The sequence below is a fragment of the Orycteropus afer genome, unplaced genomic scaffold, assembly GCF_000298275.1.
Source record: "Orycteropus afer afer isolate SDZICR_OR568_19922 unplaced genomic scaffold, OryAfe1.0 scaffold00291, whole genome shotgun sequence".
NCBI lineage: Eukaryota > Metazoa > Chordata > Mammalia > Tubulidentata > Orycteropodidae > Orycteropus > Orycteropus afer.
The window spans coordinates 2731709-2754145 of record NW_006921878.1 but is presented as its reverse complement, the minus strand read 5'-3'; the positions used below and the strand labels follow the sequence as shown (position 1 = coordinate 2754145).

At 51.7% G+C, this 22437-nt stretch overlaps 1 protein-coding gene across 1 annotated transcript in view; it reads right to left on the bottom strand.

Moving 5' to 3' along the window:
* ATCAY (ATCAY kinesin light chain interacting caytaxin) overlaps nt 1-22437 on the bottom strand; it is a 46022-nt gene that overhangs the window by 19664 nt on the left and 3921 nt on the right. The window contains exons 2-3 of the mRNA XM_007951091.2: nt 3666-3724; nt 2889-3110 (exon numbers count right to left, since the gene is read on the bottom strand). Of these exons, the coding sequence (XP_007949282.1) occupies nt 2889-3110; nt 3666-3724 (281 nt within the window). The remainder of the gene's footprint in view (nt 1-2888; nt 3111-3665; nt 3725-22437) is intronic.

Genomic DNA, 22437 nt, shown 5'->3' with positions numbered 1-22437 from the left:
CAGTCATTGGTGTTCAATGCATCAAATCTATTCTTTAGATGGTCTCTAAATTCAGGAGGGATATATTCAAAATATATCCAAAATACTCATATTTTGGCTCTCGTGGACTCTTTAACTTCAGGTTGAACCTGCATAGTTGATGGTCTGTTCCACAATCAGCTCCTGGCCTGGTTTCGGCTGAAGATATTGAGCTTTTCCATTGCCTGTTGCCATAGAGGTAGTCAATCTGATTCCTGTGCATTCCATCTGGCAAAGTCCAAGTGAATAGCCACCGTTTGTGTTGAAAAAAGTATTTGCAATGAATAAGTTGTTGGTCTTGCAAAATTCTGTCATGTAATTTCTAGCATCATTTCTGTCACCAAGGCCAAATTTTTCAACTACCAGTGATTCTTCTTTGTTTCCAGCTTTTGCATTCCAATCACCAGTGATAATTAATGTCCTGATTGCAAGTTGGGTCAATTTCAGACTGCAGAAGCTGATAAAAATCTTCAATTTCCTCATCTTTGGCTTTGGTGGTTGGGGCATAGATTTGAATAATAGTTGCATTAACGGGTCTTCCTTGTAGACGTATGGGTATTATCCTATCACTGACAGCGTTGTACTTCAGGACAGATCTTGAAACATCCTTTGTGATGATGAATGCCACTCCAATCCTCTTCAAGTTGTCATTCCCAGCATAGTAGACCACATGGTGGTCTGATTAAAAATGGCCAAAACCAGTCCATTTCAGCTCACTAATGCCTAGGATATCAATCTTTAAGTGCTCCATTTCATTTTTGATAATTTCCAATTTTCCTAGATTCATGCTTCGTACATTCCATGTTCCAATGATTAATGGATGTTTGCAGCTGTTTGTCCTCAATTTGAGTTGTGCCATGTCAGCAAAGGGAGGTCTCGAAAGCTTTACCTTATCCATATCAGCAAGGCTGGTTCTGCTCTGATGATGCAGCTCTTTCCTGGTCCTATTTTGAGAGCTTTCCGACCTAAGTGGCTTATCCTCCTGCACTATATTGGACAATGTTTCTGGGCTATCCATAAAGTTGTGCAGTAATGTATCAGACAGCGTTTCTCTGCTATTCATAAGGTTTCCCCTGCCAATTCTTCGAGAAGTGGGTGCCCTCCTTCTTCCCAGGACGCTGCTCATACTTAAATCCATGCTAAGTGGGGAGGAGAGAGAAGGGGTGTCACAGGAGCTGAAGGGTCCCTCTGGTTTACACCATCTGATCCAAAAAACCCAAATCAAACTCAATGCCATTGAGTCAGATCTGACTCATAGTGACCCCTCCTTGGGTTTCTGAGGCGGTATCTCTACCGAAGTAGATTGCCCAACCTTCCTTCCCAGGAGTGGCTGGTGGGTTTGAGCTGCCAGCCTTCTCGTTAGCAGTCAGATGCCTTAGGCACTACGCTACCAGAGCTCCCATTGGGGGTTTATTCTGGTGCACAGTGTGAACAGGATCTGAATTCAGTGTTTTTCCTAAATAATTAACTGAAGCTTTTTAACCCCAGCACTACTGACACGGGGCCAGATATTCTCCTGGGTGGGGCCATCCTGGGCTCTGTAGGGCACGAAGCAGCATCCCTGGCCTCCACCCACCTGACGCCAGCAGAACCCCCTCCAGTCGTGACAACCATAAATGTCCCCAGACACCACCCAATGTCCCCTGGGGACAGAATCACCAGGTGAGAAGCCCCGCTCTGTCTTCTCCCCTCACCTTACTTTGCTGCGAGCGCCAATCACTGGCAGCTTCTAAGATTTCTCTCACTGCTCAGCATCTCCCTTTGTGACCAGCTGGGTGGCCAGAGACCATCTCCTTCTGCCCTGTCCCCATTGTAGCCCCAGCATCTCCACCAGGCCCTGCCCCACGAGAGAGGCTGTTGTTACTGTTGTCAGTTGCTGTCAGTTCCGACTCCTGATGACCCCACGTCTCGTGTGTGCCAGAGCAGAACTGTGCAGTGCAGCGGTACCTCGGCTGTCATCTTGACAGAAACCGATCACCAGGCCTTTCTTCCGTGGAGGCCTCTGTGGGTTCGAACAGTCAACCTTTCAGTGAGCAGTTGAGTGCAGACTATGCAGGCTCCCTAGAGACTTCCAGGAGAAATCCTCACCCAGTGTTGAATCCATTGCATGTACTTTGGGTCCCAGTGGCCTGTGAGAATCTGGTGAAATCCCTGCCCCCGGACAAGCACACACCCAGCAGACAGATGTACACAAAGCTGTAGGAACTGGGGCTCTTGCTCAGGCCCCAGGTTAGAACCCTTGTCCTGCCTGCCGCTCACTGTGGCTCTCGGAGTCTGGGGACCCAGGGGCTCCAGCAAGTGGCTGTGGGAAGCCAAAGGAGGCCTTGAGTCAAGCTTCAGGGCTGCACTGAGTGGTTGGCCAGAATGCAGACTGCATAGGGCCAAGGGCCTGGTCAGCTACACGAGTCCAGAGGGATGTGAGTGGCTGGGAAAGCATCAAATACCCGCCAGCAAAACATTCAAATGAAGCTTCCCCCTAGAAGATGTGGTAGCCTGAGCATCAGAAGGTCATGCAGGTACAGAGAACGGAATGGGTGCACAATCTCAGGCCTCTGGGGCTGGCACACAGCCCGGGTGGTGGAGGTGTGAGCTGCCGCTGAGTCAGCTCTCGACACATGGCCGCCATATGCACAGTGGACCGTGGGGCTCATGGCGTTTTCATTGGCTGATTCAGAAGCTGGTCACCAGGCCTTTCTTTCTAGTCTGTCTCAGCCTGGAAGCTCCTCTGAAAACTGTTCAGCCTCACAGCAACATGAACACCCCACGGACAGACGGGAGGTGGCCACCCGTGAGTCACACTGGCCAGGACTCCAACCCGGGTCTCCGCACGGAGGGCGGGGAGTCCACCCCTGGGCCACCACTGCCCTCACCTTCCCATTCTAGCTCATTGCCGTTCCCCAGGAACTCCAGCGAGTCGGTCTCGTCAGGGGTCTCGATGTCATCCACGTTGATGTCCAGGTCATCGGGGGTGTCCAGGAAGTCATCCGACAGCAGAGAGCCCTCACTCTGATCCAGGGAAATGTTGATCTCGGGGGCGACAAGTGTCTTTCTTTTCCGATGAGCCCCATTGAAGTTTAAAGTGTTTGGAGGGGCTGCAGAGAATAGGAAAGGTATGTGGGCCTAGGCTCTTTCTTACTTTTTCCTCCTCCCCATTTCCCAACCCACTGCCACGGAGTCTGTTTTGAATTGTGGCACCCCAACGTGTTACAGAGTAAAACTGTGTTCCACAGGGTTTTCTTGGCTCTGGTTTTTGTGGAAGTAGATTGTCAAGCCTTTCTTCCGTGGTGCTGCTGGGGGAGTCTGAACTGCCAATGTTTAGGTTAGGAGTGACTGCAAACCATCTGAACTACCCAGTGGCCTCAGGTAACCTCTGAAACCTTGGAAGTGCTCAGTGCATGCAGTGCTTCTCATGCACTGGGGGGGGGGGGCCCTGACCTCACCGGAGGTTTATGCTAATGAGGTGACTTGGTGGGGGCTGGTCAGGCCCCAGAGACACAACCTTAGGCTCCTGGCTGGCCTCAGAGAGCAACCTTCCCTGATCTCCTAGGCAGCATAACCTTTGACATTTCTAGTGTTACGGTCTGGGCGAGTCTGAACCCTGGAAACTTGCAATGAGCACCTGCTGGTCTGCCCGTGTGGAAACTTACACGATGAGTCTCCGACCGGGCTGCCCAGCGTGTCCATCCCCGTCTCTTCTGGGAGAGGCCTGTGGACCCAGCGTCAGCACAAGGCGCCACAGATCCGGCAGTGATGTGGGCAGGTTCAGCCCAACACATTCCGATAAAACAGCAACGGGAACAAAACACTTTTAGCTTTAGGGATCATCAAGCCAAAATACACTTCCCTATTAGCACAGAAACTCATAAAACATTGGTGGGTGGGGGTGAGGTGTCGAAGGCTTAGGACCATAGTCTCGTGGAACTTCTCAGTCCCCTGGCAAAATATAGTTCATATCGTTACGTTCTACATCCTAGTTTGGTGAGTAGTGTTGGGTCTTAAAAGCTTGCCAGTGGCCATCTAAGATACAGCTTCTGGTCTCTACTCATTTGGAACAAAAGAGAAAGAAGGGAACCAAAGACTCAAACAAGAAACTAGTCCACAGGACAAATGTCTACATGAAACATGGCCTCATCTTCCCTGAGACCAGAAGAACAAGATGGTGCCCAGCTATCACTACCATTCTGATCAGGGCCATAGTAGACAGACCCTGATAGAAAGGAGGGAAAATGTGGGACAGAATTTCAAATTCCTAAAAAGAAAAAAAACAAAAACAAAAAAAACAGACTTAGTGGACCAGTTGAGGCTGGAGGACTCCCTGAGACTATCACCCAGACATACTCTTCAAACCTCGAACTGCAGCTAACCCCTGAGGTCACCTTGTAGCTGAGTTACAGATTGGCTCACAAAATAATGCAACTCACCTGTGAGTACTGTGCTCCTTCAACAAATCACCTCTGTGAGACCAGCCTGTCAACAATGACTTTAATACAAAGATAAGACTGTCAGGGGGGCAGGGAGACTAGATGGAAGGAAACGGAACAACCAGAATGGAAATAAAATGTTCACGCATTGTGTAGAATGGAACCAATGTCACTGAACAACCTGTGCGGAAATTGTCGAATGGGAACATGAACTGCCGTGGGAAACTTCACCGAAAACACAATAAAATATTACCTAAAAATAAAAGTCCACTTCAAAAAAACAAATAAACATTAGCAGGGAGGGCTCTGTGCTGGTCATGTAATTAATATTAAGCTTCTTGTTTTTGGATGCTAATATGGTGGGAGCTCTGGTAGCATAGTGGCTAAGTCACTTGACTGCTAACCAGAAGGCTGGCGGTTCAAACCCACCAGCCACTCCTCGGAAGGAAGGTTGGGCATTCCTACTTCCGTAGTGATACTGCCTCGGAAACCCAAGGAGGGGTCGCTATGAGTCGGGGCTGACTCGATGGCAAACAACAACAACAACAATATGGATTGAATTGTGGTCCCTAAAATATGTGTTGGAATCCTCACCCCTATGCTGTGGGTGGGATCCTGTCTGGGAACAAGCTTCTCTTTGTTATGTTAATGAGGCCTGTTTTGGTTACTCTGTGCTGCTCTAACAGAAAATACCACCGATGGGGTGGCTTGAACAGACAGGAGTTTATCCTGTCATAGTTTCGCAGGCTAGAAGTCCGAATTCAAAGTGCCAGGCTCTGGGGGCTGGGTGAAAGCCTTGGGTTTCAGCTCTGCCTCCTGCTCCCGGTCCACTGAAGCTAGAGGCTTTCTTTACTCAGACAGCTGCTGGCTGCTGAAGCTGACAAGCCCAAGGCCAGCAAGTAAAAGGGCCCAGTCCTCATGCTACCAAACTACATGGCAGGCCATTGACAGTCCCATGATCGGCAGAGCATGGCAGGTTGCTGAACAATGACTCGGCTACATGCATGGTCCAAGCGTGCCAAGAAGCTGCAGACCATTCCCAAAGCTTGTCCTTCTACACGGGAAGCAGACCACAGCCCTACGGCAGCTCTCAGCTGCTCCCGTAGATTCCACCGTGGAGCTGATCACCAGTCTCCTCATGGGGAAGACTACACCCAGCTGCCCAGCTTCTCAACCAGGCCCTGACCACTTCTGACCTATAAAAAGAACAGAACAGATTAGGCACAGACACCAAAATCCCCCAGAGCCGTGGAGTTGATTCAGACTCATAGCGACCCTATAGGACAGGGTAGAACTGTCCCATAGGGTTTCCAAGGCAACCAACTGGCTCATTTTTCTTCCATGGAGTGGCTGGTGGGTTCCAACCACTGACCTTCATGGTTAGCAGCTGAATGCCTTACTCACTGCCCCACCAGAACAAGCAAGGATGGGAGGAAGGTAAATGCCTCATGGAGACTGCCAAGGAGCGTCCAGAGGGCCAGAGAAGCTGCGACAAAGGCCTGCCCCCAGGGCACGCGGAGAGCCCGAGCGCTGAATTCAGACTTCTCGCCTCCCAAACTGTGAGAAAATACGTTTCTGTTCGGTAAAGCCACCCCCTTGTGATGTTTCTGTTACAACAGCCCTCGGGAACTGAGACAGACAGGGGATGTCGAGATCCACAGAGAATGAGGGACTGCTTCAGGTTCACGTGGTTTTACATTCAGGCAATCCCGTACCACTGGTGGTTACAAACCAACTCCATAAAAGCCTATTCTATTCAAAATCCAAGGTACAGACAATGGTTTGTAACAACAAAGAGGTGCTACTTTGTGACTTGCATCAAACATTGCTAATGTTACCATTATTACTGTATATGATGTTAGGAGTTCTGGTGGCATAGTGCCTAAGGCATTTGACTGATAATCAGAAGGCTGGCAGTTCAAACCCACCAGTCACTCCTCGGAAGGAAGATTGGGCAATCTACTTCCTCAGTGATACTGCCTCGGAAACCCAAGGAGGGGTCGCTATGCGTTTAAAGATGCATCAGTGTTTCCAGATGTGTTTCTGCAATATGTTTATGCATAGAAAGGTGCACTATATGTTGTATTAAGACAAACATTTGACTGACTGTTGTTAGATGCGAACCATACTGCTTCGACTTATGTATGCATTTGACTTAAAGATGTAGGGTTATGCATCTACCACTTATGAAACCTGAGGGCTGTCCCACTTTGGAATATAAGCAGCTCTCTCGACAAGGTCAGGCCCACATGGGTGGGTCCCTGTGGAATTACTGACTGTGGTGGTTATGTTTGTGTGTCCACTTGGCTGGGCCTGGCTGAGTGGCTGGGCAGCTGGTGGTAGTTATTCCCCATGATGAGACTGGCAATCATCTTCATGGTGGAATCTACTGCAAGCAGCTGAGTAGCTGCCTTTGGGATGTGGTCTGCTTCCTGTATATAAGAAGCAGCTTTGGGAATGGTCTCTAGCCTATGGCACACTTGGCCCCTGCATGTAGCCGTGTCATTGTTCAGCAGCCTGCCATGTTCTGCCGACCTTGGGACTTACAATGGACTTGAGTTAATGGCCTGCTGTGTGGATTGGTAACATCGGGACTGTGCCTTTTTACTTGTCAGCCTTGGGTTTGTCAGCCTCAGCAGCCAGCAGCTGTCTGAGTGAAGAAAAGCCTCTAGCTCCAGTGAGCCGGGAGCAGGAGGCAGAGCTGGACCCCAAGGTTGAGGGGCTTTCACCCAGCCCCTAGAGCCTGGCACTTTGAACTTGGACTTAAAGCCTCCAAATTGTGAGATAATAACTCCTGTTTGTTAAGGCCGTCCCATTGGTGGTATATATTGTCAGAGCTGCACTTGGTAACCAGAACACTGACTGCGAGTAGCTGTGTGTGAAAGGAAGTCAACAGGAAGGGCATCCCTACCACTGGAACAGTTTGCTTGACAAAATAAATAATGTAGCATTGGATTGTAAACCAGAGAATAAGGTCAATGTCCACACTCCACACAGATACAAATAAATGATGGAGCACGTAAGTTAGAGAGGAGAGACAAAGCTCGGATACAAAAGAATTCCTGATAATTTACATGCATGCTCCACCCTCCAGGGCGCCATGACAACTCTGTGGTAGAACCCTCACCTTCCATGTGGGAGCCCCAGTTTCTGCCCCCGGCCCGTGTACTTCAGGCACAGCCACCACCCGTCTGTGGGGCAGTGGAGTACTTGGGATGGCTCTTCCAGCCATGGTCTTTGTGACTCCCACCAGATGATTGGGTGGGACCATGCAAATCAGGTGTGTGGAATCTAGTGTGGGGATTGGTTAGTTCCGACATCTGCCAGGCTTAAAATGGGTCCTCTCAGAGACAGAAGAGGGGCTCTCACTGCCATCAACAGAGAAGAGCAGGAACCAAGAGCCCTGCGCTGCACCTCCATGGCAGAGACGCCCTGGCAGAGAGACCTGAGAGACACACGGCTGAGAGACAGTGGCAGTGGAACCAAGAGGCAAGAGAGGGAGCGGCAGGCCTTGTGGGCCACAGAGGGAGAAAGCTGAGTGCCTTGGGGCAGGTTTTCTGACAGAGTGGGGTGCACCGAGGTGTACCTGTCGGCAGAGCTAATAAAGCTTTGTACCACTTGCCCAAGCAGGACAGAGGCCAGGCCGAGGGGCCAAGGGCCAGAGAGGCGTGTCTGTGGGCACAGCAGAGGGGAGACTGTCCTGATTGGGGAACTGTGTGGTGAGCTGCTCCTGAACCTGAACTGTAGCCTGTTACTTCCCTAATAAACCTCCATCATCGTGAGCATTGTCTGTGAGCTCTGTGTGGCCAATGCAACGAATTATCAAACCCAGCAGAGAAGTAGTGAGTGCCGTGGGAGGGACGGCTGGTGTCAGAACTGGTAAAAAGGCTGGTGGGGGGAGGTATGTCTGGCCTCCTAGGAATAAGACTTGGGCTGTTGATGGTGACTTGTTTCTCCCTGGGACACTGGAGGAAGTCAGAGGGTGCCGTCCCCATGTCCTTTATGTACCTCTGTCCGTGGAGGCTTGCTTGGATGCTGAACAGGTCTCAGTGGGGCTTCTGGACTAAGATGCACTAGGAGGGAAGACCTAGTGACTTGCTTCCAAAAATCAGCCAGTGAAAACCCTACGGGTCCCAACAGTCCGACCTGCCACTGATCGTGGGGACAGTGCAGAAACAGGCATCATTGGGTCCTGGTGTGCGAGGTCGCCATGAACCAGGGGCCAGTGTGACAGCAGCAACCACTCCACCCTCACGAAGGAAAAGCACGACTCCTCACCCCTCAGGAGCGGGCTGTGCACTGACGTCCTTCCGATGACGTGGGAGAGAGGAACTGCCCAGTGGAGACACTTGGCAGACATACTGCGGCCAGGGGGTCAAGGTGAACCTCGGCAGTGCTGGGCCCTGTTGACAGGCTGCCTGTGTGCTCTTGAGAGGACAGAGTGAGGAAGTGGCGGCGGAGTATCCAGTAATCTGTGTAAGCCCGGGCTTCATGTGAAACTGCTTACTACAGATTAGCAAGTAAGCACAAGTGAGCCCGTGCTTACCTTGCTGAATGGGTACTCTGCACCTATCACGGATTGTAAATTTGAAAAGAGGCTTGGATTCTGTAGGAAGGTGCTGTGAGGGTGGGAGAGAGATGGATGCCTGCCACATCCAGAAGCAGAATCTTTGATGTGATGAAAAAACGTGATATTGTTCACTACAGACTGGTAAGTAAGCACAAGTAAGCCTGTGCTTACCTTACTGGGTAATCTATCCCTGTGAGGATGGCACCTACCTCTGTGGTCTTCCTCCCCAACCCTGTTGGGTCACTTCTGACTCCTGGCGACCCCGTGGGACAGAGGAACTGTCTCATAGGGGTTCCTTGGCTGTCATCGTTACAGAAGCATATCACCAAGCCTTTCATCCACAGTGCTGTGGGTGGGTTTGAACCACCAACCTTCAGGTGAGTGGTCAAATGTCAACCATCTGTGCTACCCAAGGGCCTCTCCAAAACCCATCACCCCATCTCATCATACAAAAAAAAAAGACAAATCCCAACTGAGGGGCATCCTACAAAACAACTCATTCAACCTATCCAATTCACAGCTCCCCTAGAGGACAGAGTGGAACTGCCCCAGAGGGTTTCCAAGGCTGGCAGTCTTTAGGGAAGCAAAGCCCAAACCACATCCACTGCTGTGGAGTTGATTCTGAGTCACAGCGCCCCTAGAGGACAGAGTGGAACTGCCCCACAGGGTTTCCAAGGTTGTATGGAAGCTGACTACATCTTTCTCTTGTGGTGCGGCTGGTAGGTTTGAACCACTGACTTTTCAGTGCCCATCTGAGCACTTTCACCACTGCACCACCAGGGCTCCTGAACAACTGATCAGCACTCCTCAAAATGGTTTAAAAAAAAAAAAAAAGGAAGCCAAACTCACTGTCATTGAGTCAATTCTGACTCGTAGCGACCCCCTTTGGGTTTCCGAGGTGGTTAATCTTTATGGAAGTAGATTGCCCAGTCTTCCAACCGGGGAGCAGCTGGTGGGTTTGAACCACCAACCTTCTGTTTAGCAGTCAAATGCCTTAGGCACTGTGCCACCAGAGTGCCTTCAAGATGGTCAAGGGCTTCAAAAACAGTCACATCACAGCCCAGAGGAGCCCGAGGACACGTAAAGTCATGTCCTGTGGATCCCAGGGGAAGTCCTGGGACAGAAAACAGACAGCACAGGAAACTGAGGAGATCCAGCCACGCATGGGCTTTAGGTCATGAGCAAGCGTCAATACCAGCACATTAATTACTCCAGCTGCACCACAGGAACAAAGGCTGTCCAGAGAGAAACTCAGGGCAGGGCACGTGTGCTCTCAGCTATCTTCACAACCTCCTGAAAGCCTGAAACTGCTCTCAAACAGAAGTTGGATTACTGTCCATGGCCATGACTTTCCGGAAACAGGAAGCTGAGGTCCCTCTGTGTGGATTTGAACTGCCAACCTTTCAGTTAGGACTGGAGCACCTCACTGCGTGTGCCACCCAGGAGCCCCCAGCAATTTGTTCTTAAAAATGCAGTGTGGCGGTTCCTCCAAAGGTTAAACACAGAACCAGCACATGATCCAGCAATTCCACTCCCAGGTGTACACAAATGAACGCAAAGCAGGGACTTGGTGACTTGTACCCCATTTGCTGCAGCACTGTTCATAGATGCCAAAAGGCAGGAAGAGCCCACGTGTCCACCAGGAGACGGGGGTCGACACAGTGTGGTCCAGCTACACAATGAGTTGTTACTCAGCCATAAAGAGAAATGAAGTCGTGACTATGCTATGACACGGGTGAGCCTGGAGAACGTGGTGCTGAGTGAGAGGAGTCAGTCACAAGAGGAGGCCGCATGATCCCACCGACAGGAGCCGCCCAGAGCAGGCAGACGCAGAGACAGACGGTAGTTGGTGGTCGCCTAGAGCCTGGGGTCTGCTGTGCCCAAGGTCACCACGAGCTGGAACTGATTCAGCAGCACCTCTAACAACAACAGGGCTTGAGGGAGGGGGAGATGCAGGGGTGACTGGTGATGGGCACAGGGTGCCCCTTTGGGGTGATGGAAAGGTTTGGGAACTAGACCGTGAGGGTTCCACAACATGGTGAATGCACTAAACCCCACTGAACCGCTCACCTTAAAGGTGTGAATTTCCTGGTGTGTGAATTGCACTTCAATGTCATAAGATGCGGCTGGTGGAGCCACTGGCCCACCATGCGCCTGCCCCTGAAGGCGGCCCTGGACGCCCACCTAGAGGCTGGCTGGCCGTGCTCACATTTAGAAAACCGAGACCTGGTTCCCCGGCGATCCACTTTCTGGAGCACCAGCTCCTGCTGCCGAGCCTGACCCACGTACTCCGGGCCCCTGCCTTCCCCGGGAAACATTCCCTTCTAGGCAGGCACTTTGCAGAGTGCAGTGAGCAAGCAGAGGTTGGAGGTTGGAGCTCCGGGCGCGTGCTGACGCCCGGCAACATTTAACTCCCTGTGCATTCAGCTCTGCGGCTCGGCAGGGCAGCACCAGCTCAGTGGGAAGGGGCGCCGTCACGGTGGGAGAGGGGGCCAGCGTGCTTCTTTCTTCCCTTTTCTACGGTTATACTCTTGCTTCTGTTCCTCTGAGGGCCGGAGCGGACAGCTTCTCCAGGGTGGAGTCTCTGCTTCCTCCCCTCTCTCCCTCCCCTTTCTCTCCCTGAATATTCTTGGAGGAACCACTGTGCACCAGGAGCAATAGAGCAGCACCCTGAGGTCTGGCTGGATGACACCACCCTGCTATCAGGGAGTTCAAGGGTCAAAATGGAGGGCAAGCCCAGGAGGCGAGAGAACATCTTGTTGTTGGTTGTTTTTGGCAACTGCTCCATGGGGTTTTCAAGGCTAAGACCTTTTGGAAGCAGATGGCCAGGCCTGTCTTCTGAGGCACCTCTGGGTGGGTTCAAACCATCAACCTTTCAGCTAGGAGTTGAATGCTTGCTTGATTGTGCTATTCAGGGACTCCTCACACATTCACACCAAAACTAGTATGCAAATGCTCATATTAATGCAGCATTGTTTATAAGAGCCAAGCCCTGGAAAGCAACCCACATGTCCATTGACTGATGATGGAGAAACAAAGTGTGGTCCATCCACACCATGGTGTATTAAACCCCTCAACCAAAGCCACTGCCCTGGAGTCGATTCTGACCCATAGCGCCCCTAGAGGACAGAGCAGAACTGCCCTAGAGGGTTTCTAAGGCTGTCACTCTTTACAGATTGTTGTTGTTGTTGTTATGTGCCGTCGAGTCAGACCTGACTCATAGCGACCCCTCCTTGGGTTTCCGAGGCAGTATCACTATGGAAGTAGATTGCCCCATCTTCCTTCCGAGGAGTGGCTGGTGGGTTTGAACTGCCAGCCTTCTGGTTAGCAGTCAAGTGCCTTAGCCGCTACGCTACCAGAGCTCCCAAGCAAAGCCCAAATCAAATCCACTGCTGTGGATTGATTCTGACTCACAGTGTCCCTAGAGAACAGAGTGGAACTGCCCCAGAGGGTTTCCAAGGCTGTCAGTCTTCATGGAAGCTGACTGCCTCATGATTCTCCCTGAGAGCAGCTGGTGGGTTCAAACTACCGACCTTTCGGTTAGCAGCCAAGTGCTTAACCACTGCTCCAGCAGGATTCCTCAATGGAATATTACTGAGCCGTAAGACGGAATGAAGTTCTGATATAGCCTACAGTGTGGATGAACCTTGAAAACATTATGCTCAATGGAGTACGTCAGAGCAGGCAAATCCACGGAGACAGAAAGCGGGTCAGTGGGTGCCCAGGGCTGGTGCAGTGGTTAAAGTATTCTGCTGCTAACCAAAAGGTTGGTGGCTTGAACTCACCAGTTGCTCTGTGGGAGAAATATGGGGCAGTAGGCTTTCAAAGACTAACAGCCTAGGAAACCCTTTCGGGCAGTTCTATTCTGTCCTCTAGGGGCGCTATGAGTCAGAATCAACTCCATGGAAGTAGGTTTTTGTTGTTGTTGTTAAGGCTTGGGGCACCAGGGAATGGGGAATGACTTTGAATGAGCACAAGTTTTATTTTGGAACTGGATAGAGGTGGTAGTTCTGCCACACTGTGAATGCATTAAATGTCACTGAATTGTACACTTCACAACAGGGACTTTTATGGGTCATTGTACCTCTTTTTTTTTTTTTTTTAAGTAAGTTTCAAATAAAGTCAGAAGAAAGTTTTAAGGAGGCGAGCCAGGGTTGGGATGGCCATCACACACCCATCGCATGTCAGCCCTTAGCTGGCGTGGCCTGTCTGCCTGCTCACGCCTGCTCCCAAAAGCCAGAGGTCGGGGCTGGTGGCCCAGGTATGAGCTCAGGGCCAGGAGGACAGGGCACATACTGCTCATTACTGTTACCCAGCATCAGCAGAAAGGTCGGAGGGACCTGGCAATCTGCTCCCCTAAAGACGCAGCCTAGGAAACCCTATGGGGCAGGACTCCTGTCGCACAGAAGCGCTGTGAACCGGAATCGGCTTGACCCAACCCAACAACAACACACCACACCAAAGAACACTTCTCATGTTGCCAAATCAGAGATGAGACCCCCTGAGTCATGATTCCCGTTTTTTCTTGAAAGGAGACCTGTCCTTCCTGACTGGGAGCTACCGGCACCTGTGATTTTCCACCCACCGGCTCACCTGAGTGTCACAACTCCTTCCGGCTCCTTGTCTCATGTTTGCTGCCCGGCCAGTCCCTACCAGTATCTGAGTCTCCACTTCTTGCGTTTCTAGAATCGTCTAGAGTCACGACATACACCCAGTACAGCATGCCCTCAGTCGCCAGGCACCACACTGGAATGTTCACAACCTGAACTTGGTTAATCCGCATAGAAACCTGAGAAGGTGGGTGGGAGCCCATTTCTCAGGGGAGGGAACTGAGGCTGGTGAGGGGGATTGTGCCCAGGTTGCAGCTCACTGGGGTAAGTCCTGGGTCCAGCCCAGGCCAACTGGACTCCAGCCCTGGGCTCTGCTCATTGCTCTCTACTGCCCCCTTGTGTCCGGTTGTGTATAGAATGTGCTTCCAAGGAAAAACGCCAGCTGGGACCAAGGGGAAGAAACCCGTTGGGGGTAGGTGACACCCGGCCCACCCAGTCAAGAACTCCTTCAGCACCCTGTCCAAATGCAATCCCTCCCCGCCAAAGGAAAACTTTTTGATTTTATTTTTTGTAGACGGCACTGTCTTGGTGTCTTATCAGGGTATGGATCAGCCTCCTAAAACCCAGCCACTCCACTTCGATCCTGCATAGGTTGCTTATGTGACAGACTGCTTCAGAGTTGCAGCCGAAGCATGGAGGTGAGGCAGGGACCTCAGCTGCCGGCTGCAGAGTGGGAGTCAGGGAACCAGTGCAGGTGGCCGAGGCGCCTGGGAGCCGAGCCCAGCTCAGTCACTCTCTATTGCTCTGATCTCGGACCTCCCTGGGCCTCAGCTTCCTCATCAACACAATGGGAACATTAATACCCACTTTGCTGTTCATTCTGTTAAGCGCTGTTGAGTCAATTCCAACTCATGGTGACCCGATGCGTGTCAGAGAAGAACGGTGCTTGAGAGGCTCTGCAGGGTTGTCACCTTTTGGGAGCAGATTGCCAGGCCTTTCTTCTGAGGTGCTTCTGGGTGGGTTCAAATCTTTCAGCAAGCAGTCAAGTGCTTTAAGTGTTTGCGTTACCCAGGGGTCCATATTTTTATTCATTCCTTATTGTTGGGTGCCGGCCAGTCCATTCTCACTCATCGCGACCCCGTGTGCTAGGGCAGACCCACCCCATGGGACTTTCAAAGCTGTGACCTTGCAGAAACAGATCACTAGGCTTCCGAGGTGCCAATGGCTGGGTCTGCGCCGCCAACCTTTCAGCTCACAGTCGAGTGCTTAACCGTTTGTGCCACGAGGGGATTACCATTCATTCACTTAATATATGTACCAGATGTCTGGGTGCTAGGACACAAGAGATAAATAAAAATAGACTCAGGGTCCCTGCCACGGAGGCTCCCTGTTTGGAGAAGAAGGAAGACAATGATGAAGTAAATCAAAGAATGTACCAAGCCATAGTGATACTCGTGACCAAGAAAATAGATAAGATGGAGGAGGAGGAGGAGGGTCCATCCTCCATGTAGTCAGGGGGACTACTGGGCTTCTTTGAGGAGGCGGCCTTTGAGTGCAGACTGAGAGCAAGGGGTTGGCAGTCATTGGGGAAGGGGGAAGGGCATTCCAGATGGAACACAGAGCACATGCAAAGGCCCTGGGGCCAGGATGAGCTTGGCGAGTTCAGGAACCTATCAGAATAATGGTGTGAGGGTGGGGGATGAGTAGAGAGGGAGGCAGGGTGCCAGGGAGGAGGTCTTATGGGCTTAGGGTGAAGTCATGAGGATGACACTCCTGGCAGAGATGTGCAATAAATGTTCAAGGGAACAATGAACTGGAGAAGCCTATTCAGCAGGTCTCCAGGCTCCTCAGAGGAGACGCCCATTGCTCCCTGGCACAGAGTGAGAAAATGCCATGGCCTCTGAAGGACATGGGCCCTTGTCATCCCCCAGCCATCCAGATCTAAAGAAGATTGCCAAGTCCCTCTTCATGACAGATGGAGAAAAGACTGAAGTTGTCAAGGATTTCATTTCACTTGGATCCACAATCAGCATCTATGGAAGCAGCAGTGAAGGAATTAGATGATGTATTGCACTGGGCAAATCTGCTGCAAAAGACCTCTTTAAAGTGCTGAAGGGCAAAGATGTCACTTTGAAGACTCAGGTGCACCTGACCCAAGTCACAATGTTCTCAGTCACCTCTTATGCAAGTGAAAGCTGGACGATGAATAAGGAAGCCCAAAGAAGAATTGATGCCTTTGAATTACGGTGCTGGTGAAGACCAATGGATGCACCATGGACTGCCAGAAGAACTAGCAGATTTGTCTCGGAAGAAGTACAGCCGGAATGCTCCTGAGAAGTGAGGATGGTGACACTTTGTGTCACGTAATTTAGTCATGTTATCAGGAAGGGTCAGTCCCTGGAGAAGGACATCGTGCTTGGTCAACAATGAAAGGGAAGACCCTCAACAAGGTGGATGGACACAGTGGCTGCGACAATGGGCTCAGCCACAGCAATGGTTGTGAGGATGGGGCAGGAGCAGGCCGGGTTCGTTCCATTGTACATGGGTCATGTTGATTGGAACTGACTTGATGGTACCTGATGACAACATGACAACATCCAGACCGGAAGAGCCCCACAGCCCTGAGGCAGATCTAGGAGACCCTCCACAGAGCTTGTTCTCTGCTGTGATGGGCAGCCACATCAGAAGTGGGCTTCCTTTTATATGCAAGGTGGACAGTGTGGCTTTCTCCCTCAGTAGCGGGTTGAACTGTCTCCCAAAAAAACTGTGTCAAGTCCTAAGCCCCAGTATCTGTAAATGTGATCCTATGTGGATAAATGGACTTCGCTGATATATTTAGTTAACATGAGGTCACAATGGAATAGGGTGGGTCCTAAACCAATATGGCTGGGGTTCTCTTAAGAAGGTGAAGAGGCCCAGAGAGACACACGGAGAGGGTAGACAAGCAGTGATGACAGGGCACAGCCTGGAATGATGCGGGCACAAGCCAGGGAACACCAAGGATGGCCGGCAAGCACCAGAGCTGGCACAAGCCAGGGAGGATCCCCCCCAGCGCCTCCAGATGGAGGATGGCCCTGCTGGCACCTTGATTCCGGACTTCTGGTCCCCAGAACTGTGAGAAGACATTTCTGTTGTCTTCAGTGGGAGCCCTGGTGGCATCACAGGTAAGCACTAGGTTGCTCACAGAAAGGCTGGTGGTTTGAACCCACCCGTGACTCTGTGCAAGGTAAAGACCTGGTGAGCCACTCCTGTACATACTACAGTCTAGAAAACACTATGGGGCAGTTATACTCTGTTGCACGGTGTTGCTGTGAGATGAAAACTGACTCGACAGCACCTAGCAAAACAACAACAGGGTGTGGTGCTTTGTTACAGCAGTTACAGGAAACTCACACACACTCTCGGTGCAGAATCCACACTGCTGACCTGGACGCCCCTTCAGGAGACAGCAACCGTGAAGCCCTCCTACCTGTGACCTAGCCGGGCTGTCACAGTGCAGCCCCTTCCATGACAAGGTCCCCTTGTCCTCGTGCCTGTGCTATTCTGCCCCTCTGTCTAGCACACCACTTCCTGCTGTCTTCTTAGGGAAGCTTGAAGGTTGGCTCAGTCTCCCTGCAGGAGCCCTGTGAGAGTCTGGCCTCCACTCCTCCCCGGGTCTCTGCCTCAGACCCCTGTTAGTGTTTCGCACATGGTAAACAAAACAAACCAAACCAGATGCCATTCAGTTAATTCTGACTCATGGGCATGTGTGTGTCAGAGTAGAACTGTGCTACCGGGCTGGTTTTTCAGATGTCAACCACCAGGCCTTTCTTCAGATGTACCTCTGGATGGACTCTATCCTCCAACCCTGTGGTTAGCAGCCAAGCATGTGAACTGCCTGGGGCCTCCTCTCAGTGTGCCTAGGGCTGCCATAGCAAACGACCACAAAGTGGGTGGCAATAAAGGACAGACATGTACTGTCTCTGGTGGTGTAGTGGTAACACATTTGGCTGCTAGCCAGAAGGTCAGTGGTTCAAACTACCAGCTGCTCTGTGGGAAGAAGATTTACTGCCTTGGAAACCCAACAGGGGTCACTATGAGCCACAGCTAACTTGATGGCAGTGGTTTGGGCTTTTTGGGGGGTGGGTGGGTTTATTTATTGTTGTACAGTTCCAGAGGCTGGGAGTCCAAATCAAGGTGGTGGTTCAATGGGAGGGGCCTCTGTTGTCGGTAGCCCCGGGAGTTCCTCGGCTTTTATTAGCTTGTAGAGGGCCCCTCACATGGTCCCTTCCCCCATGTGTCTGTCTGTGTCTTCTCTGCACTTTTTACAAGACTCCACTCAGAAAGGATTAGTTAGGTTCAGGCCCCTCCCTGCTCCAAACCCAGAGGAGCCTTGGAAGGAAGGCCTGGTGATCTATCCCTGAAAGGGCACAGCCTTGGGAGCCCTGTGGAGCAGCTCCAGTCTCCACCCACCCAGGGGGGTGCCAGGAGTTGGCATCAACTCCACACCCTCTGTTTGTCTTTGTCTTTCCACTCCAGTATGACCTCATTAACAAAACAAAAGAGCAGCCCCCCTTTCCAACAGGGTTGTATTTACAAGAACAGGGTTAAGGATTTCAACATAACTTTTTCGGGGGCAAAATTTCACCCATATCACAAGTAGGCACTTCTGAGGCTTGAGGCTTAGCCAACAACAGTATCGGGGCTCTGGGGTACAACACCCTCAAAGTTAAGCCAGGGGTAGCCAGAGAGAAACTGCTGAGACGAATAAAAAGATTTGTTAGCAAACTCGGTGGTTTAAGAGAGGCCCAGGCAAATCTATCCAACTTTCCTCCCCAGCAATTACCAACAAGGAGCTTGCTGGTGTAGTGGTCAATGCACATCTGACTGCTACCCGAAAGGTCAGTAGTGCAAATCCATCAGCCACTCTGTGGAAGAAAGATGGGGCAGTCTGCTTCCGTAAGGATTTGCAAGCTTGGAAACCCAATGGGGTTGCCATGAGTCGGAATCTACTTGATGGCAGTAAGTTTAGTTTTTGTCGGCAATTACCAACAGCCTCTGTCCATTCTTCTCTGGTTAGAAGGCTGGCGTAGCAGTCAGGACCACGGACAGCGACACTGTAGCCCCACAATGGTCTTTGCAAACGGCAGAGAAGATGATGCTAGGAACACAGGAAGCACGGGAAAGCTCCCTGGAAGAAGGGAAAAGTGGAGGAGGGCAGAAGGGGCTGGCTGGGCAACACCCACCATCCCTTTCTGTCCCCACCCCATGGTTCTAGGGATGCTGGGCTGTGCGTGTGGAATCAGTGCTGCACTGGGGGAGGGCTGCAGGGACACGCTCGCGGCAGGGACCTCAGCTGCAAACAGGGCCTGAGGTCGGCAGCAGGGCAGGCCCTACCTGAGGTCACCTGCAGCAATATGTCACTGGCCCAGCCTCTGGAACCACACAGGGATAACCAGGGGAGGGAGGGACCTAGATAAGGTGGCTTCTTGGGCATGGCATGAGCCATCACCATCCTCATCTCTGCCCACCCCATGGATGTGGCCAGGGGAAGCCTTGATAAGAATGGTTTCCCTTACCTGCGGCCACAGCCCAGGCTACTCCTGGTCAGTGCCCCTGCCTTGAGGGTTTGCCTAGCGGGCAGGGTGGGGTCTGCACGGCCCAGGGGGACCTGAGTCAGGAAGGGCAGCTCCAGGAGGGGGTGGCTCCTCCATCTGCTGACAGGGAGGGCTGCTTTCTGCTGGAGGGCAGGGCCAGGCCAGCGGACACTCTGGGGTAGGGCCAGCATTTCACCCGGCCGCTGCCGTCAGCAGCTGAGACCTTGCAGTCAGCAGCTGAGAGCAACAACTACTATGATAATGATATTATACTTATTATAATTCATTATAGTTAATAACTATTGATAATAATTATATCTCAATTGCAGTAACTATTGTTGTTGTTATGTGCCGTCGAGTCGGCCCCGCCTCATAGCGACCCCTCCTTGGGTTTCTGAGGCAGTATCACTACGGAAGTAGGATTGCCCAACCTTCCTTCCGAGGAGTGGCTGGTGGGTTTGAACCGCCAGCCTTCTGGTTAGCAGTCAAGTGCTTTTAGCCACTATGCTACCAGAGCTCCTGCAGTAACTATTAGTAATTAATAAAATAATAATGATTTTAATTGCATACCAATATTAATGAACATTAATTTAATAATAATAAAACCAAAAGCTAAACCCACTGCTGTTGAGTCTAATGCAACCTAACATTGTGCCTAGAAGGCAGAGGAGAACTGCCCCAAGGCTGTCAATCTTCACAGAAGCAAAGCTCAAACCAAATCCACGGCTGTGGAATTGATTCCGACTCACAGTGCCCCTAGAGGACAGAGTGGAACTGCCCCACAGGGTTTCCAAGGTGGTCAATCTTTACAGAAGCCAACTGCCACATATTTCTCCCATAGAGGGAGTGGTGGGTTCAAACCCCTGACCTTTTGATTAGCAGCTAATTGAGCACTTTAACCACTGCACCACACACACACACACACACACACACACACACCAAACTCTGCCATCGAGTTGGATCCCACTCATAGCGACCCCTCCTAGGGTTTCCGAGGTGATATCACTATGGAAGTAGATTGCCCAACCTTCCTTCTGGGGAGTGGCTGGTGGATTTGAACTGCCAGCCTTCTGGTTAGCAGCCAAACACCTTAGGCACTATGCCATCAGTGCTCCTGACAGAACTATGCAATAATAGTCATCACACCCACTCCTGGGGGGTGGGAAACATTCTTCATACATTTTATAATGGGTAGGGGCTCAAACCTCACTGCTAATGGAATCCTGGTAGACTCAAAGGTCCCATTTCCTAATGATGTGTGGAAAAAGCCTTCTTTCCTGGACTTTTTTTTTTTAAGTCCTGTCCCAGTCACTAGAGTTTCATTTCAAACTCACAGTCACTCAAGAGCAGGGGTCCTCATGTGGGGGAAATTCTGCCCCCACACGGGGCCACATCTGGAGACATTTGTGGTTGCCACAGCTGGGGAGGGGCTGCCCCTGGCACAAGTGGGTGGAGGCCAGGGATGCTGCTCAAAGCCCTACAGCGCACAGGCCGCCTCCTGCCCCAGGGAAGATCCAGCCTCCAGGCAGATCACTGGTGTTGTGATTGGGAGACCGGCTTGGGAAGGATGTGCCCTGGGCAGGGATGTCTGACCTGGCTGGGTCCCCCTCGCTCTTGGGAACATCAGAGGACCGGGCACAGGCCTCTTACTTCTGCTCTTCAATTCCAGTAGCGGTGAGAACTCTGACTGGGGGAGATGTCGTGGGTCAGGTCTATCAGTTGCTGTCGAGTTGGTCCCGGCTCATAGTGACCCCAGGTGTGTCTGAGGACTGCTGTGCTCTGGGGAATGTCGGTGGCTGGCTTTTTGGAAGATTGCCAGGTCTTTCCTCCGAGGTGCCTCAGTTGGCACAAATGAGTGGGAGTTTGCTCAGGAACAGGGTAGAAGTGTGTTCTCAAAGTGGCTTCTCACAAGATACTCACTAGTGACGGGAGCAAATGGAAACTTTACACTAGAGAACCTAGACAATGTCCCATAAGCCAGTGATTCAGGTTCATGTCAGAAACGGGACAAATGGAGATTTTGTGCCTCCTGAGCCTGTGCAGTGGGGGCCCCCGCATCACCTCTGTGTTGTTGCTGTTGTGGGGTGCCATAGAGTCGCTTTTGGACTCAGAGCGCCCTCGTGTGGCACAGTAGAACCGCCCCGGCGATTTTCATGGCTGTGACGTTTCGGAAGGAGATCACCAGGCTGTCTCCCGTGGAGTTGCTGGGTGAGTTCGCATCGCTAACCATTCTGTTAACAGCCAAGCACTTACCCGTTGCCACCAGGGCTCCTCAGAGCAGGTAACAGTATTGTGTAAGCGCTAAATGTCCCAATTTTGATCATTTTGAGTCCCTGGGGGGTGCAAACAGTTAATGAGCTCGGCTGCTGACCCAGGGGTTGGTGGTTCAAACCCTCCCAAAGATGCCTCTGAAGGAAGGGCTGGCAAGCGACTTCTGAAAACCAGCCCTTGAAGACCTTGTGGCTCTCAAAAGCCTGAGGTACAACCCACCGTGGGGGTGGCGGTCGACCATGCAGTGTTTCGTTCCGTTGTGCATGGGTCAACGTGAGTCGGGGCTGACTCGACGGCAGCTGACGGCTACAACTGGCAGCAGGAGGGGCAATGGGCACCCAGAGAGGCTCTGACACGCACTCCCCGGGCAGCACGAAGAAGCCCCCGGAGTGGAAGGAAGAGAATTGTGAGTTGTCTGGGGCGACACAGAGGTGCTTATGTTAAGAGGCAGCTGCACCCTTGGACAAGGAGCCCGACTCATGTCTTCCCGTGCCAAGGAAGACAGGAGCCTTGTGCAGGAAGGGCTGTGAGGGCCAAGGCCGAGCTGGCAGGTTGAGGCTGCACAGCGAGGCTACTATTCTGCAGACGCTGAGCTGCTGGTATAGGAGAGGAGCCCCCGCGGCAGCTGGGAGACGTTTGCTTGGAAGACACCCAGCCCCCTGTGCGCTGCCCTTGTGCCTTTCAGAACGGCTTCCCAGGTCATGTTTGCAGGGGCAGCTGTGCTCAGGCCTGTTTGTGTCTTCAGGAGGCTTGGGAGAGGAGATAGCGTTTAAAATATGGGGAAAAAGAGAACGGGAGGAGATAAGGTGCAAGCTAGTAACAACGATGGTGATGGCCGCTGCACTTTTGCACCTGCCGTCATTTCAAATGGCAGCCTCGTGGGTGTTCGTGCACAAGTGGGTGCCGCAGGGTTTTCTATGGCTGATGGTTTGGAAGCAGATTACCAGGCAAGGTTGTGTTGTCTCCACATCACGGGTTGCTATTGAGTCTTCCTCCAATCCTGATACTGCGTTCTTCTTCTTCCTTTTTTT